This window comes from Oncorhynchus keta, chromosome 8 (assembly GCF_023373465.1).
Source record: "Oncorhynchus keta strain PuntledgeMale-10-30-2019 chromosome 8, Oket_V2, whole genome shotgun sequence".
Taxonomy (NCBI): Eukaryota; Metazoa; Chordata; class Actinopteri; order Salmoniformes; family Salmonidae; genus Oncorhynchus; species Oncorhynchus keta.
In genome coordinates, this window is record NC_068428.1 from 11,601,517 (window position 1) to 11,616,873 (window position 15,357).

Sequence of the window (15,357 nt, forward strand, 5' to 3'; positions counted from 1 at the left end):
GAAATCGTTTAGGACCTTGAGCGTGGCTGAGGGGGTGCAGAGCTGTTGACCGGGGTAGGGGTAGCCAGGTGGAAAGCAAGCTCAGCCTTAGAAAAATGCTTATTGAAATTCTCGATAATTGTAGATTTATCGGTGGTGAGAGTGTTTCCTAGCCTCAGTGCAGTGGGCAGCTGGGAGGAGGTGCTCATATTCTCCATGGACTTTACAGTGTCCCAGAACCTTTTGGAGTTTGTCCTACAGGATGTAAATTTCAGTTTGAAAAAGCTAGGCTTTTCTTTCCTAACTGCCAGTGTATATTTGTTCCTAACTTCCCTGAAAAGTTGCATATTGCGGGGGCTATTCGATGCTAATGCAGTACGCCACAGGATGTTTTTGTGCTTTTCAAGGGCAGTCAGGTCTGGAGTGAACCAAGGATTTTTTGAATGGGGCATGCTTATTTAAGATGGTGAGGAAAACACTTTTAAAGAATAACCAGGCATCCTCTACTGACAGAATGAGGTCAATATCTTTCCAGGATACCCAGGCCAGGTCAATTAGAATGGCCTGCTAGCTGAAGTGTTTTAGGGAGCGTTTGACTGTGATGAGGGGTGGTCGTTTGACCGCGGACCCATCACTGATGCAGGCAATGAGGCAGTGATCGCTGAGATCCTGGTTGAAGACAGCAGAGGTGTATTTAGAGGACAGCTTGGTCAGGATGATATCTATGAGGGTGCCTGGTAGGTTCCATGATAATTTGGGTGAGATTGAGGGCATCTCTCTTAGATTGTAGGACGGCCGGGGTGTTAAGCATATACCAGTTTAGGTCACCTAACATTACAAACTCTGAAGATAAATGGGGGGCAATTAATTCACATATGGTGTTCAGGGCGCAGTTGGGGTCTGAAGGGGTTCTGTACCAAGCGGCAACAGTGAGAGGCTTATTTCTGGAAAGGTGAATTTTTTAAAGTAGAAGCTCGAACTGTTTGGGCACAGACCTGGACAGCAAAACAGAACTCTGCAGGCTGTCTCTGCAGTAGACTGCAACTCCACCCCCTTTGGCAGTTCTGTCTTGGCGGAAAATGTTATAGTTAGGGATGGAAACACATACATAAAGGCACTTTTTAGCTATGATTTTATATATATATATATATATATATATATTTTAGCACTCAGAATCCAGAATGGATGTGACAATGGGGCCAGCACAGGATGTAATACACAATTACACCGATCTACATTCTTCTTGACTTATCTGGTAAACTGCTACTATGTGTCAAGAAAATTGCCCCAATTAGGGGTTAGCTTACTCCAGTAAAAAAGGGCTGGTTTAGATTAAAAACTATTGCCCTGTGTCCCCGTTCATAGGGGAATGAGAGACTAGTCAATGGTAGAATTGAGTTGCCACTTTATTGGCCCAAACACCTATAGACCCACAAGGTTGAGGTTATTCATGGGCAGTAATTAATAATACATGATTTTTTTGCATTGATGCATTGTGTCTTCTAACTATCGAAGAATAGGATCCGAAGTGTTAGGAAATATCTGTTCCCATATATACAAAGGAGGATGTCTCCTCATACCTCTGGCACTTTAGTCAGACTGCCAGACTGTTCACCACAGAGCCAATCAGGAGAGAATACATACAGGTCAATGGTGCGAATTGAAAGTCAAGGGGTGTGTCTGTGCCTTTTGGATTACTCTCTCTTTACAGAGAACCCCTGTGGTTCAAGTCTGCTCTGCACATGTCTGAAAGTGACAGAGGCAGCAGCCAAGAGACTTTTTCATAAAAAAGTATTACACTTATGAATGTATGTAAAATGCTAATATGTATTAGATCCAGTACAATGGAATAACTAAGATCTGAATTTGAATGCTTTATTGAAATTCTACATTTTGAAATATTAATGTAAAACCATGTGAGATAAAAATGGACAAACTAAAGGGTGTGCAATGTGCGTCTATGCCATCTGGTTAGCTACAACCAGTTTTGAAAGTGTTTGGAATAATGGTTAGAAAGCTATTGAAATTTGAAAATTTTTATTTGTCCCTATGTTGACAGTCCCTAACTGCAGTTGGTGGACGTCAGGAAAACTAAAGGCGAATATCCGTCAAATATCCAACCTGAAACTGTCTTTACCTCGGTTCTACTGAGGTGGCCGATTAGCTGTTACTGTTGAAGAAGCGTTCCGTCCACTAGATCATACGTCACACTCAGGCAGCATCGCCTGAAAAATGCACATCGCCATCTGCTGACTGGAGTGGGTAATGCAGTTCAGGGAAAAAAGTTTCACTTTCAACCATTGTTTTCATTTAATGAATATTATATAACATTATATGAAACGTACATAGAGGGAAACATACATTGATTAAAGCAAATTCAAAGTGATAATTTGAAACATTTAAAGTTTACAAACCAATTACAAGCACATACACACACCAGTCCACCATGTGTGCTGAGTAGAAGGATTTGACTAAAGCAACATCATTTAATCCATTTTAGAATGAGGCTGTAAGTAACAAAATGTGAAAAAATTCAAGGGGTCTGAATACTTTCCAAAGGCACTGTATCAACTGTTTATTAACTATTTATTTTTGAACTGCATTTATGAAATATAGTTATGTATGAACGGTATCCTTGACTGGAGCATACCACCAACACGTAGCGTCGTCCGACCAGGGCATACCACCAACACATAGCGTACTCTGACCAGGGCATACCACCAACATGTAGTGTCCTCCGACCAGGGCATACCACCAACACGTAGTGTCCTCCGACCAGGGCATACCACCAACACGTAGCGTCCTCCGACCAGGACCTGTTGGCAGGCATACCATAACGTCTGGTAAAATATCTTAGTCTGGGGAGGATGGATGGGATGTACTGTAATGGGTCTGTCATGTAGCTTCAATCATTTGATCATAAACTAGGTTAAATTAACTGAAGGGGGGCATGATAAATACAAAGAAACAAACAGGAAACTAGCCACAATCAACCAGAATATCAGAATTCACCAACTCATCAAGACAGTCATATTTCTCATCAGAAGTTCTGAGAAACACGTCCATTCCTCTGTGACCAGGTATCTCACCAAATCCCTGAAGTGACCAAAAGACACTAGGGAGTGTAATTTGAGAGGATTCTGACATTCATTCCATGTGGTGAGGAAAAACTAAAGATTAAAATAAAGTTGACTTCAATCAGGAAAGATAATGAGTGTGAATAACAACCCCTCCAACACAAACTCAATTTTTTCTAAATCTCCAATATAGAATGCTCTGCACAAGTACTATATAAAAACCTCACGATGCAGTGTTCTACTACCCAGGTCTGGTGTTGGAGGTCATTCCACAATCTGTGTTCTACTACCCAGGACTGGTGTTGGCAGTCATTCCACAATCTATGTTCTACTACCCAGGACTGGTGTTGGCAGTCATTCCACAATCTATGTTCTACTACCCAGGACTGGTGTTGGCAGTCATTCCACAATCTGGATGTATGTTATTATGTTTATTCAGATCTCTTAAATCAGAATATCTCTTCCCACACTGATCACAGCTATAAGGCTTCTCTCCTGTGTGGGTTCTCTGGTGTGATTTCAGGTGACCTGACTGAGTAAAGCTTTTCCCACACCGATCACAGGTATAGGGCTTCTGTCCTGTGTGTGTTCTCTGGTGTGATATCAGGTTGTTTGACTGAGTAAAACTCTTCCCACATTGATCACAGCTATAAGGTTGCTCTCCTGTGTGTGTTCTCTGGTGTAGGAGTAGTTCCCGTGAAGTGATAAAGCTCATTCCGCAGTCAGAGCAGTGGTAAGGCTTCTCTCCTGTGTGTATTCTCTTGTGTGCAGTCAGGTTAGCTGAGGTAGCAAAACTTTTCCCACATTGATCACAGCCATATGGTTTCTCTCCTGTGTGAATTCTTAGGTGTGATTTCAATGAATATGATCGAGAAAAACTCATTCCACACTGAGAGCAGCTATAAGGTTTCTCTCCTGTATGGATTCTCTGGTGTATTGTAAGTTCTGATGAAGAAGAGCATCTCTTTCCACATTGATCACAGTTGTAAGATTTCTCTCCTGTGTGAATTCTCTGGTGTACTTTTAGTGAATCAGATCTTGAGTAACTCTTCCCACAGTCAGAGCAGCAGTGAGGTTTCTTCCCCGTGGGTTTTCGCTGGTGTTCCTTGAGGTGTTCTGATCTGGAGAGACTCTTCTCTGCGTCGTCAGCATCATGATGTTGTTGAGGCTCCCCAGAAGATCCACGATAGTCAAGTCTCTCTCCTGTGTGAACAGCAACGTCAGATAGTCAATAGAGTGAATGTTAAATGTTTTTACACACTTTGACAATTGTCTTCTAAGTCTGTTTTTGTCCACCAGCCAATGCGGCAGGTAGATGAAAACCCCCCACAAAAGATGAATAAGCTTTGTAATGTTTCTAAACCCAGAAATGTATTAGTAGTAAGAAGTAATGTGGGATATTTGCTCCATATAATGTTTTTTTTTTGACCAGTCTCTTTTAACCAATGTGTTAAAATCATTAATTTAGATACAATAGTAATGATGAACAGTGGTACAACTGAACATCAAGAATCACCAAAGTGCCTCCATAACACACCACACTGTCCTGACATATAAACTGCTGATCACTACCCACCACACTGTCCCACTACCCACCACACTGTCCTGACAGATAAACTGCTGATCACTACCCACCACACTGTCCCTCTACCCACCACACTGTCCTGACAGATAAACTGCTGATCACTACCCACCACACTGTCCTGACAAATAAACTGCTGATCACTACCCACCACACTGTTCTGACAAATAAACTGCTGTCACTACCCACCACACTGTCCTGACAGATAAACTGCTGAGTTTATGGCTCTACGCTGACATTTATTACAAGGAGTACATGTGATCCTAAGTTTATATTCAGGAGCACATTAATATATTCATTACAAGGAGTAAATATGCTCCTAAGTTAAGAACGCACAAATACATTTAGGAGCACAAGTATTGGAGTCTTTTAGAAGGTTTTGTGAGTGTTCCATGTTCAATGAAAGTATTGGAGCCATTAGGGCCGTTACCGTGGTAACAGGGCGCTGGGTGTCTGTGATGTGTTATTTTGATTTCCCACTTGTCTTCTGGGCAAAACACGCCCACTGAAGCTGAGGTGCTGCGATTGGTTACTCACCGCGAGTCTCGATAATACTCCTGATTGACTAGCTGAAGAGAGCACCAGGCTCCATGATATAGCTTGCTTGCTAGGTGCGTTAATGCCAAAGAGAATGATAAAGGCCTCTAGTGGCCAAAAGAGCGTATTAGCATGGGCAGAGCCATTGGGGGCTTCCACCATTTTAATGTAGGCAACTGGGTGGGACTTCCAACTTCAATGGCTGATCCCTCCTGGTAGACCCTGTTGGAGTCATGTCCTACCATCAGGAGGGATCAGCCAATCATGATGAAGAAAATTGACTAATTTAAAATGGATCTTGTCCATGCGGTCACAGACTCTATAATGGCACAGATATAAAGATGAGTCCTCTATCCATCTCTATGGTTGCAGCCTTCCTACTAGAGACCACTAATAAACTCAGAGGGGTCAGGCAGACTGATTTATTTTCTCCTTGCCGACAGACACAACATGTCTATTATAATAAGCATTCTGCCTATGAAATACTTACTTTGGAGAGCAATGTGTTTTATAGCTTTCTTCCCCCTTAACAATAAACACACAGATCAACACCTCCGCTGGCTCAGATGGTTTATACGAGTCCTAAAATGCAGTTCCTTCCAACACTTATGGAAGCCAAACATCCCATCTTTCTAAGGAAAAATGTCTACCTTGAAGTTGCACACAACAGTGGCAGAATATAGTAGCAAATGCAGTAGGCCCTGTTACATTCTGTCCACCAATACCACAGCCATTCATTGACTGATCTGAGACAGCAATGCCACTCATACAACAAACACATTTTTAATTTAACATGTAAATTATATATATATATATATATAAATTATATCAAACTAACAAAGCATTGACACATTGACATTTAAAAAACGTAATAGGATCAATTTATTTTGCAATGTCACATGAATCATGAAATACATACTGTACATTCATTATGTGGATCAATCAACTGTACAACGTTCCATTAGTGCCGAAATAAATACTTAGAGGTATTTACACAGACTCTGCTCCCACAGGGTTCTGGAATCTCTGGCTATCTCAACTCTGACCCTAAATAAACTGCTCTGGGAGCTTCTGGTAGAAGTGCAGCATTGGTCCGTTGGGAGTGGGTCTTTTCTATGGGGTCGGGGGTTTCGTCTTTCATCTTGGGAAAACAAGTTAGACAAAACAGACCACTTTTGAACAACTTTTAAATGGAAGAAAAATAATATGATGACGTCAACATGTCATGGATCTGAATAAATAGCCTCATATATTCATGTCAAACATGTTTAGCCTACAACTACCATGATGCTCTAGGGCCTTTATTTAGGATTTTGGGAGACTTAGTCACTACCACAGTGTGCCAGGCTGTCAAGGGCTTTACTCACTAACACAGTGTGCCAGGTTGTCAAGGGCTTTACTCACTACCACAGTGTGCCAGGTTGTCAAGGGCTTTACTCACTACCACAGTGTGCCAGGTTGTCAAGGGCTTTACTCACTACCACAGTGTGCCAGGTTGTCAAGGGCTTTAGTCCGACTTTCTTCTGCTGTCTACGATGTATATCCTCCAGGTTCATGTTTACTATGTAGATCAGGTGAGGCCAGTTCTCTAGGTACATGTCTACTATGTAGATCAGGTGAGGACCAGTTCTCCAGGTACATGTCTACTATGTAGATCAGGTTAGGACCAGTCCTCCAGGTACATGTGTGAGGTCTTCACTTCAAAACACAAGTCATCCACCCGTGAAGCATTGAATAGCTAGCGACTCATTCACTCTGTAACCTAGCATTGAATAACAAATTGCTAGCCAGCTAGTGACTCATTCACTCTGTAACCTATCGTTGAATAACAAATAGCTAACTAGTGACTTATTCACTCTGTAACCTAGCGTTGAATAACAAATAGCTAGCTAGCGACTCATTCACTCTGTAACCTAGCGTTGAATAACAAATACCCAGCTAGCTAGCTAGTGACTCATTCACTCTATAACCTAGTGTTGAATAACTAATACCTAGCTAGCTAGTGACTCATTCACTCTGTAACCTAGCGTTGAATAACAAATAGCTAGCTAGCTATTGACTCATTCACTCTGTAACCTAGCGTAGAATAACTAATACCTAGCTAGCTAGTGACTCATTCACTCTATAACCTAGCGTTGAATAACTAATACATAGCTAGCTAGCTAGTTACTCATTCACTCTATAACTTAGTGTTGAATAACAAATAGCTAGCTAGCTAACTAGTGACTTATTCACTCTGTAACCTAGCGTTGAATAACTAATTCCTAGCTAGCTAGCTGGTGAATCATTCACTCTCTAACCTAGTGTTGAATAACAGCTGGTAACTAGTTTACCAAAACAGAAAATAGGACTCAGAGGCTATATCAACATTATGACATTGTCTGTGTCCTATCTGAGTCCCCCATCTTCACCAGCTGATGGGGAAACCATCTGAAGTCAGTCTGGTCAGTTTCACGCTCTGATTTCAGGGGCAGCAGGCAAAGCGCTCGAAGGCAGTCTGGCAGGGCTAACGACCAGCAGCCAATCACAGAACTTCATCTTCAGTGGGGGCGTGTCTTGTCCAGAATACGAGCGGAAATCAAATTACGCGTCTGTGATTGATTGACGAGAATCTGACGTCTCTTCACCAGCAGCAGACAGCGAGAGCAAACTCCAACATTGAAAAACAACAATGATAGCACTTTATGTAGCTCGTCCCCCCATTTGGAGAAGTCATACGTCTTTGGAAAAAATAGTCAAACCTTAAGCTTGTGAATACAAACATGTTGCATGCACTTGCAGGTTGTGTTTTTTCCCCATAGGAACTGAATGAACGGTCATTTTAAAGTTACTTTTATTTTCAGTCAGAATAGAAGATGTTTCTGAACACTACCATGATGCTTATGGATAATCATGAATGAATTCATGATGAGTGACAAAGTTAGATGCACAAAGATCAAACACCCCCAGCTTTCTCACTCATCATTCATGGTTTTTCTTAGTCATGAGGCGATTCCACGACCACCTGACTGTGCTGCTGCTCCAGTTTCAACTGTTCTGCCTTATTATTATTCGACCATGCTGGTCATTTATGAACATTTGAACATCTTGGTCATGTTCTGTTATAATCTCTACCCGGCACAGCCAGAAGAGGACTGGCCACCCCACATAGCCCGGTTCCTCTCTAGGTTTCTTCCTAGGTTTTGGCCTTTCTAGGGAGTTTTTCCTAGCCACCGTGCTTTTACACCTGCATTGTTTGCTGTTTGGGGTTTTAGGCTGGGTTTCTGTACAGCACTTTGAGATATCAGCTGATGTACGAAGGGCTATATAAATAAATTTGATTTGATTTTGATTTGATTTGACAGGACAGCCATGCTTTTTACATTTAAATCAGAATCAATGTTGACCGAAGTGGGCAACCCACAACTGTTTCAGTAATAGGATGAGGGATGTGGCTGGAGTAACGTAACCACTGTGGATCCAAGGACCGATCATCCATCCATCCAACATTATAGTTTTACTCTGTTTTTAGGATATAGGCTACAGTGTTTGTTTCCACTTTGTTTACAAACATAGGAGTAAAACACCCTATTTTGGATTTGATGGGGGTGCGACAGTTGAATTTAGCATTTATAAATTACTTTGTTCAACAATACATGGCATTGGTATATATAAATGAATGTAGGAAGTGCATAATGCCGTTTTAAAACCACACATCAGTTCAACAACTGCAGAGTTTTTGCCCGTTATTGAGATTAGTACGTAATGGTGTTTATCTGACCTCTCTCCTCCTCTTCTTCCTCCTCTTTCAATATGACAGTTATCGCTCCCTCCTCCTCACTCTCTACTTCTATTTTTACTGTGACATCCTCCTCTTCTTTCTCCTCTTTCACGACAATGTTCAGCCCCAGAGCTTCTTTCTCCGTCCAGCAGACCTCCTCTTCTTTAACGAGTGAGTAGTTTAGGGAGCTCATGGTCGGGATGCTAGCTAGCCAGAATTAGCGGCTAGTGCTAAATTAACGAGACAGCTGATGTAGCTGACTACCAACAACAACGTAAATATTAAATAAAATGGGGCAACTGGTAGATACGAAAGAAGTAGGCTTAAAACACGGTGACTAATATCAACCGAAACAGTCTAAAGAGCTTGAATCGTTCGGCTATATTGGTTCACTAGCTGCTGAGGTGTCGGACGAGCTGTTATTGTTGAAGTGTCCCGTCCACTAGATTATACGTCACACGCTGGCTGCACCGCCTAAAAAAACAAAAACAACTTTGTCATATGTTTTTTTTGTAATGAATTGGTGATCCACAGTTGCTACATCATTTTTTTCCACTCATAAATTCATTATATGTACCCATTGATTATTGAAGAATATAACTTGTCTCATGAGTTTAGTTCAACTGTCGTACCTCGTCAGAACCCAAACTATAAACTACTCGGTCGGGGCGTTGGATTTGAGCCTGAACGTAGAGAGGGGCAGTTCACCTTTCTGCTCCGTAGGCAAACACCTTGTAGGTCTATAATATGTCATGTTTTACTTGTACCTCAACCAGCATTGTGAATGGTTAGGAAATAATATGTCATCTTTTACTCGTACCTCAGCCAGCATTGTGAATGATTAAGAAATAATATGTCATGTTTTACTCCTACCTAAGCCAGCATTGTGAATGGTTAGGAAATAATATGTCATGTTTTACTCCTACCTAAGCCAGCATTGTGAATGGTTAGGAAATAATATGTCATGTTTTACTCATACCTCAGCCAGCATTGTGAATGGTTAGGAAATAATATGTCATCTTTTACTCATACCTCAGCCAGCATTGTGAATGATTAAGAAATAATATGTCATGTTTTACTCGTACCTCAGCCAGCATTGTTAATGGTTAGGAAATAATATGTAATGTTTTACTCGTACCTCATCCAGCATTGTGAATGGTCTCTGAGACGGTGACATACACGGTGATATACTAGACCATGGCAGTAAATCTAATACTTAGGTATTTTTAGTCATGCATGAAAGGTCTGGGGGTGGTTCTGTGGTTATAAGTTACTGACCTTGGAATACATTTCCACTTGGTACACTGGCAGGGTGTGAATAAAACCCCATGTCCACCTGGTACACTGGCTGGGTCTGAATCAAAGCCAATGTCCTCCAGGCACACTGGCAGGGTGTGAATCAAACCCAATTTGAATGAATTGTCAATGAAGCATTATTTGTGCCACACTCAAAACAACTGTTAACTCGGAACTATGAAAACTTGACTTCAGTGAGTTCAAGACAACTGGGAACACGGGGAAAAAACAAGCTCTGACTGGGAAAATAAGTTTTGAACAGTCATCCAACTCGGAATTGTACATCCGGAACTCGGGCCTCTTTCTAGAGCTACAAACTGAAGATCACTGACATCATCAGGATCCAACCTTGTTTTTTAACCCCGAGTTCCCAGTTGTCTTGAAATCACCATAAATCCAGAAAATGACAGACGTTGATGACAACATTTGCCCACGAAGGACAACTTCCTGTTCAAGTGAGCACAGAACAACACAGTGAATCCAAAACTATCTTGCACGCTGCTGCATAAGTTATGTAAAATGCCAGGGAGATATGTATACTGTAGCTAAGAAAGTAATACTCAGTGAATCTTTTGTAGTAAGCTATTAGTAGCCCATGTTTCTCACCATAATAATTCTGTCTATTTTCCCCTCTTAATTTCGCCTACTGTTCTGACTTGGTGGTGCACATGTAGCCTATAACCTGTTTTAGAGAAATGTAATTATTGAATATTGTAAGAGCTTTCATTGTCTGCTTATATGCCCTATTTATCATACGGTTCTGACTTGGTGTACAGGGAGGACACTGTAAGAACGGCCCATGTTCTGAATTCTGTCACTGTACATTTCAAAAGTGCTAAACAAATAGTTATATTGACTACGTCCGTCCTAGCTCGCCCATGAATATCAAAATCAAAATTACGGATTGCCTCTTATCCCCTCGTCGTCCCCTTATGCCATAGTTTGTACATCTCAATTGTCATTAGAAACCACGTGTTTAAGCAAGTTAGCCAAATCAGCTATATTATTTTAAAAGCAGTAATTGAGGCTGAATGCAATGTTTTGCTGCCAGACAAGGCTCTACTTATAATCAGGTGTAGCGGTGGTAAAATGTTGGGACTGCTGTTTGGACAGCTTTATGTAGGCCCTAACAGTTTGTGGGCACCGTTTGTCACCGTTATAGTGCAATTAATGTATTGTTCAGTGTTGTTTTGTGTAGTGGCTTTGCTGACATGCATCCCACATGTTTGTTTTTTTCCCCCACCAAGACTTACATGCTAAAATCACCACTGATCCTCAGTCTTCCTCTCCTCTGAAGACCCAGTGAGGGTGGAGCTCAGTCAGAGAGCTGTTGAGGGACTGGTTAGGAAGAACACTTCTACAGCCAGAGAGGGGAGAGTTCACATATGGTTTAGATGGTAAATAGTTATGCCCCCTTAGTGGTTTATCACAGAAGCAAAAAGGAATATGTTCCATCATCCATGTTGATTTACATTTGTGCAAATTGTCCACTGATATTGGTGCAATTTCTCAACCCTTTTGGCTGTATGAAAGTTAATTTCCCCTCAGGCACACACATTTGTTCTTTGATATTATGAAGGTAATTTGTGTCTGTAGAAAAGGCCCATGGAGTTGGTGGAATAATCCTTTAATTCATTACCATTTACTCAGCTGGGCCAGGGAAGCTTTAATTAGGTCCTTTAATTAGGACTGCTCTTCTCTGTATCACGGAGGCGCTCCGCACTGCTAAAGCTAACTCTCTCCTCTGCTCTCATCCTTCTAGACCTATCGGCTGCCTTCGATACTGTGAACCATCAGATCCTCCTCTCCACCCTCTCCGAGCTGGGCATCTCCGGCGCGGCCCACGCTTGGATTGCGTCCTACCTGACAGGTCGCTCCTACCAGGTGGCGTGGCGAGAATCTGTCTCCTCACCACGCGCTCTCACCACTGGTGTCCCCCAGGGCTCTGTTCTAGGCCCTCTCCTATTCTCTCTATACACCAAGTCACTTGGCTCTGTCATAACCTCACATGGTCTCTCCTATCATTGCTATGCAGACGACACACAATTAATCTTCTCCTTTCCCCCTTCTGATGACCAGGTGGCGAATCGCATCTCTGCATGTCTGGCAGACATATCAGTGTGGATGACGGATCACCACCTCAAGCTGAACCTCGGCAAGACGGAGCTGCTCTTCCTCCCGGGGAAGGACTGCCCGTTCCATGATCTCGCCATCACGGTTGACAACTCCATTGTGTCCTCCTCCCAGAGCGCTAAGAACCTTGGCGTGATCCTGGACAACACCCTGTCGTTCTCAACTAACATCAAGGCGGTGGCCCGTTCCTGTAGGTTCATGCTCTACAACATCCGCAGAGTACGACCCTGCCTCACACAGGAAGCGGCGCAGGTCCTAATCCAGGCACTTGTCATCTCCCGTCTGGATTACTGCAACTCGCTGTTGGCTGGGCTCCTGCCTGTGCCATCAAACCCCTACAACTCATCCAGAACGCCGCAGCCCGTCTGGTGTTCAACCTTCCCAAGTTCTCTCACGTCACCCCGCTCCTCCGCTCTCTCCACTGGCTTCCAGTTGAAGCTCGCATCCGCTACAAGACCATGGTGCTTGCCTACGGAGCTGTGAGGGGAACGGCAGCTCAGTACCTCCAGGCTCTGATCAGGCCCTACACCCAAACAAGGGCACTTTCATCCACCTCTGGCCTGCTCGCCTCCCTACCACTGAGGAAGTACAGTTCCCGCTCAGCCCAGTCAAAACTGTTCGCTGCTCTGGCCCCCCAATGGTGGAACAAACTCCCTCATGACGCCAGGACAGCGGAGTCAATCACCACCTTCCGGAGACACCTGAAACCCCACCTCTTTAAGGAATACCTAGGATAGGATAAGTAATCCTTCTCACCCCCCCTTTAAGATTTAGATGCACTATTGTAAAGTGACTGTTCTACTGGATGTCATAAGGTGAATGCACCAATTTGTAAGTCGCTCTGGATAAGAGCGTCTGCTAAATGACTTAAATGTAAATGTAAATGTAGGTCAGGTGGAAATGTCCGACAGATCTCAACTCCATAAAAGGAGGAAATTGCCATCGCCTGATCTCGCTGCTTTCTCTTCCTTAACTCCATCTGGTCCAGATGTTATGTGCGTCCATGAATCCACCGACTATGTTACCTTTCATCTGAATTATCTGTGGCGATCGAGAGAGTGGGCCATTCAGTTATTGTTAATAGTTATTACCGCGGAGCTCGGCTTGGAGCGCAGCTTCAAACATATTGTGTAATGTGAATTGTCAATGATCACGGCCCTACGGATCCTCATAGGCCAATTATGCAATCGATATGGTTCATGTGTATTGAAATTAATTATATGTACACATGAAGACAATTGAAAGAGTGAAATGAGAAACGTCATTGTTTGCTAACTGATTGACTTTGATAATGGGGATTATAGATTGTATAACCATTCCCTGTTTGTATTCTTTCATGATTTATGAGCCTAAATGACTCACGGATGATTACTATTGACTTCTTAATGAACTGGTCTGTTGAATTCCCTAAATTATGTTAATAATGAATGATATGATCTTTGATTATGAATTTGATTGGATACATGTTATTTGTTTCCTTTGTGATGCAGCACAGACTACTCAGTAAATATACCACTTTATGGTTAAAGGAATTCCTGCCTCAGACTCATCCATTCCTCTGTCACCTGACACATGACCACCTGTTCACCTTCACTGTCAGTCATCCTACCTGTCCAGCTACACACACAGATTCCACTAATCTTTCAGTGTCAAATGTACTTTTCCCCACTCATTCACACCATTTATTTATATTGCTTATGCATATTCAGTAGCCTGACTGCATCAAAGGCCCATCCTGGTAGATCTGAACCTAATGCAGCTTGGAACGATCGGATGACAGAAGTCACATTTAGGTGCCAGGTGTAACTGAGGCCATAGATGCTCCATATCCATTACTTTGATATATAATATATAATATATATAATAATATATATATATATAATATATATATATATAATATAATATAACTGTGTTTCTGGGTTGCAGGGGCAGTCAAGAAATGGAACAGCATGGCCACAGAACATGACATAAGCAGAGCTGTGGGAGACCATCTCAAGTCCCTGGTAGAGCAGGGGGTGGTTTACCACTCCAGCAGGCTTGAAAAGTGGGATTGATCTGTTTGATCAATTTGATTGTTTTAGTTTTCAGTAGTTGAATCGTTTGACGTATTGTTGATTTTAAAAAATGCACTGGGTTGGTTGAAAAGTGACACTAAACTTACGAACCATGCACTATTTTGACAGTGGGAGAAATACTGAATTTATACTGTTTCTCATAATAAGATGGACAAAGATATGTGTTGCTTTTGCACATATTTGTAAATTGGTTTAGCAAGAGTCTGATTGGTCAGTCATTGGGTTATTTGTTTTGCAATATGTTCAAATCAAAACAAGCTTTATTTATACAGCGCATTTCAGACATGGATGTAACACAATGGCTTCGCAGGAAAAAAATATGAAAATAAACAGAAATATTGAGCACACAAACATGAGGATTAGAAACAGAAGATTAACAACTGAAAGACTAATGAGCATCCTCAAGAAATACCATTGATTAAAATATTAACAATTGGATGCAATATCCAACCCAAAATATAAGCTTGTTTTACTACATTGTTTGTTGTTACGTTCCCCAGAAAGAAAACCAGAAATGTCCCTTAAATAGAAGAGGGAACTAATAAAGAGTCACTGACAACAACCACAACTAAACAGGTGGGGTTCTGATAGACACTATGGGGGTGTCCACTGAACGTTGACTAGTAACAACAACTGGGACATAAAAGACACCCCCCATGAGACCCACTAAATCTGCCCAAGAAGCAGACAAAATAAAAACCCACACCAAACTTAAAAACAGGAGGCAAACCCCCCCAAAAAGGTTGTTAAAATAATTTATTACCATTCATTCTTTACAACTCAAATTTACATACATACTCAAATAATGATATTTTAATTAAACTAATTAAAAAACATAAACCCCAAACAAAACCTCAGGGGAGCATCTTCCCTCCCCGTCACCCTACAAAATACCTTTCCCTATCTCCCCTTCCCTAA

General features: G+C 42.0%; 2 protein-coding genes across 2 annotated transcripts in view; one reads left to right on the plus strand and one right to left on the minus strand.

Annotated features, from left to right (window-relative positions):
- The window catches only part of LOC118386785 (gastrula zinc finger protein XlCGF17.1-like), a 96,209-nt gene that overhangs the window by 51,423 nt on the left and 29,429 nt on the right, over positions 1-15,357 (plus strand). The gene's annotated exons all lie outside the window — the stretch shown is intronic.
- LOC127931338 (zinc finger protein 239-like) lies at positions 2,000-9,393 on the minus strand. The gene is made up of 2 exons (XM_052523447.1): positions 8,936-9,393; positions 2,000-4,259 (listed from the first exon to the last, which is right to left on the minus strand). Exons 1-2 carry the CDS (start codon positions 9,126-9,128, stop codon positions 3,433-3,435), a joined length of 1,020 nt encoding a protein of 339 aa, XP_052379407.1. The 5' UTR covers positions 9,129-9,393; the 3' UTR covers positions 2,000-3,432.

What these genes read in the sequence shown, in the direction of transcription:
- LOC127931338 (XM_052523447.1), bottom strand. Translation starts at nt 9,128, where the DNA reads ATGAGCTCCCTAAACTACTCACTCGTTAAAGAAGAGGAGGTCTGCTGG. An exon ending in GGAAGAAGAGGAGGAGAGAG is followed by an intron (nt 4,260 to 8,935) that starts GTCAGATAAACA and finishes CTGTTCACACAG; the next exon opens with GAGAGAGACTTGACTATCGT.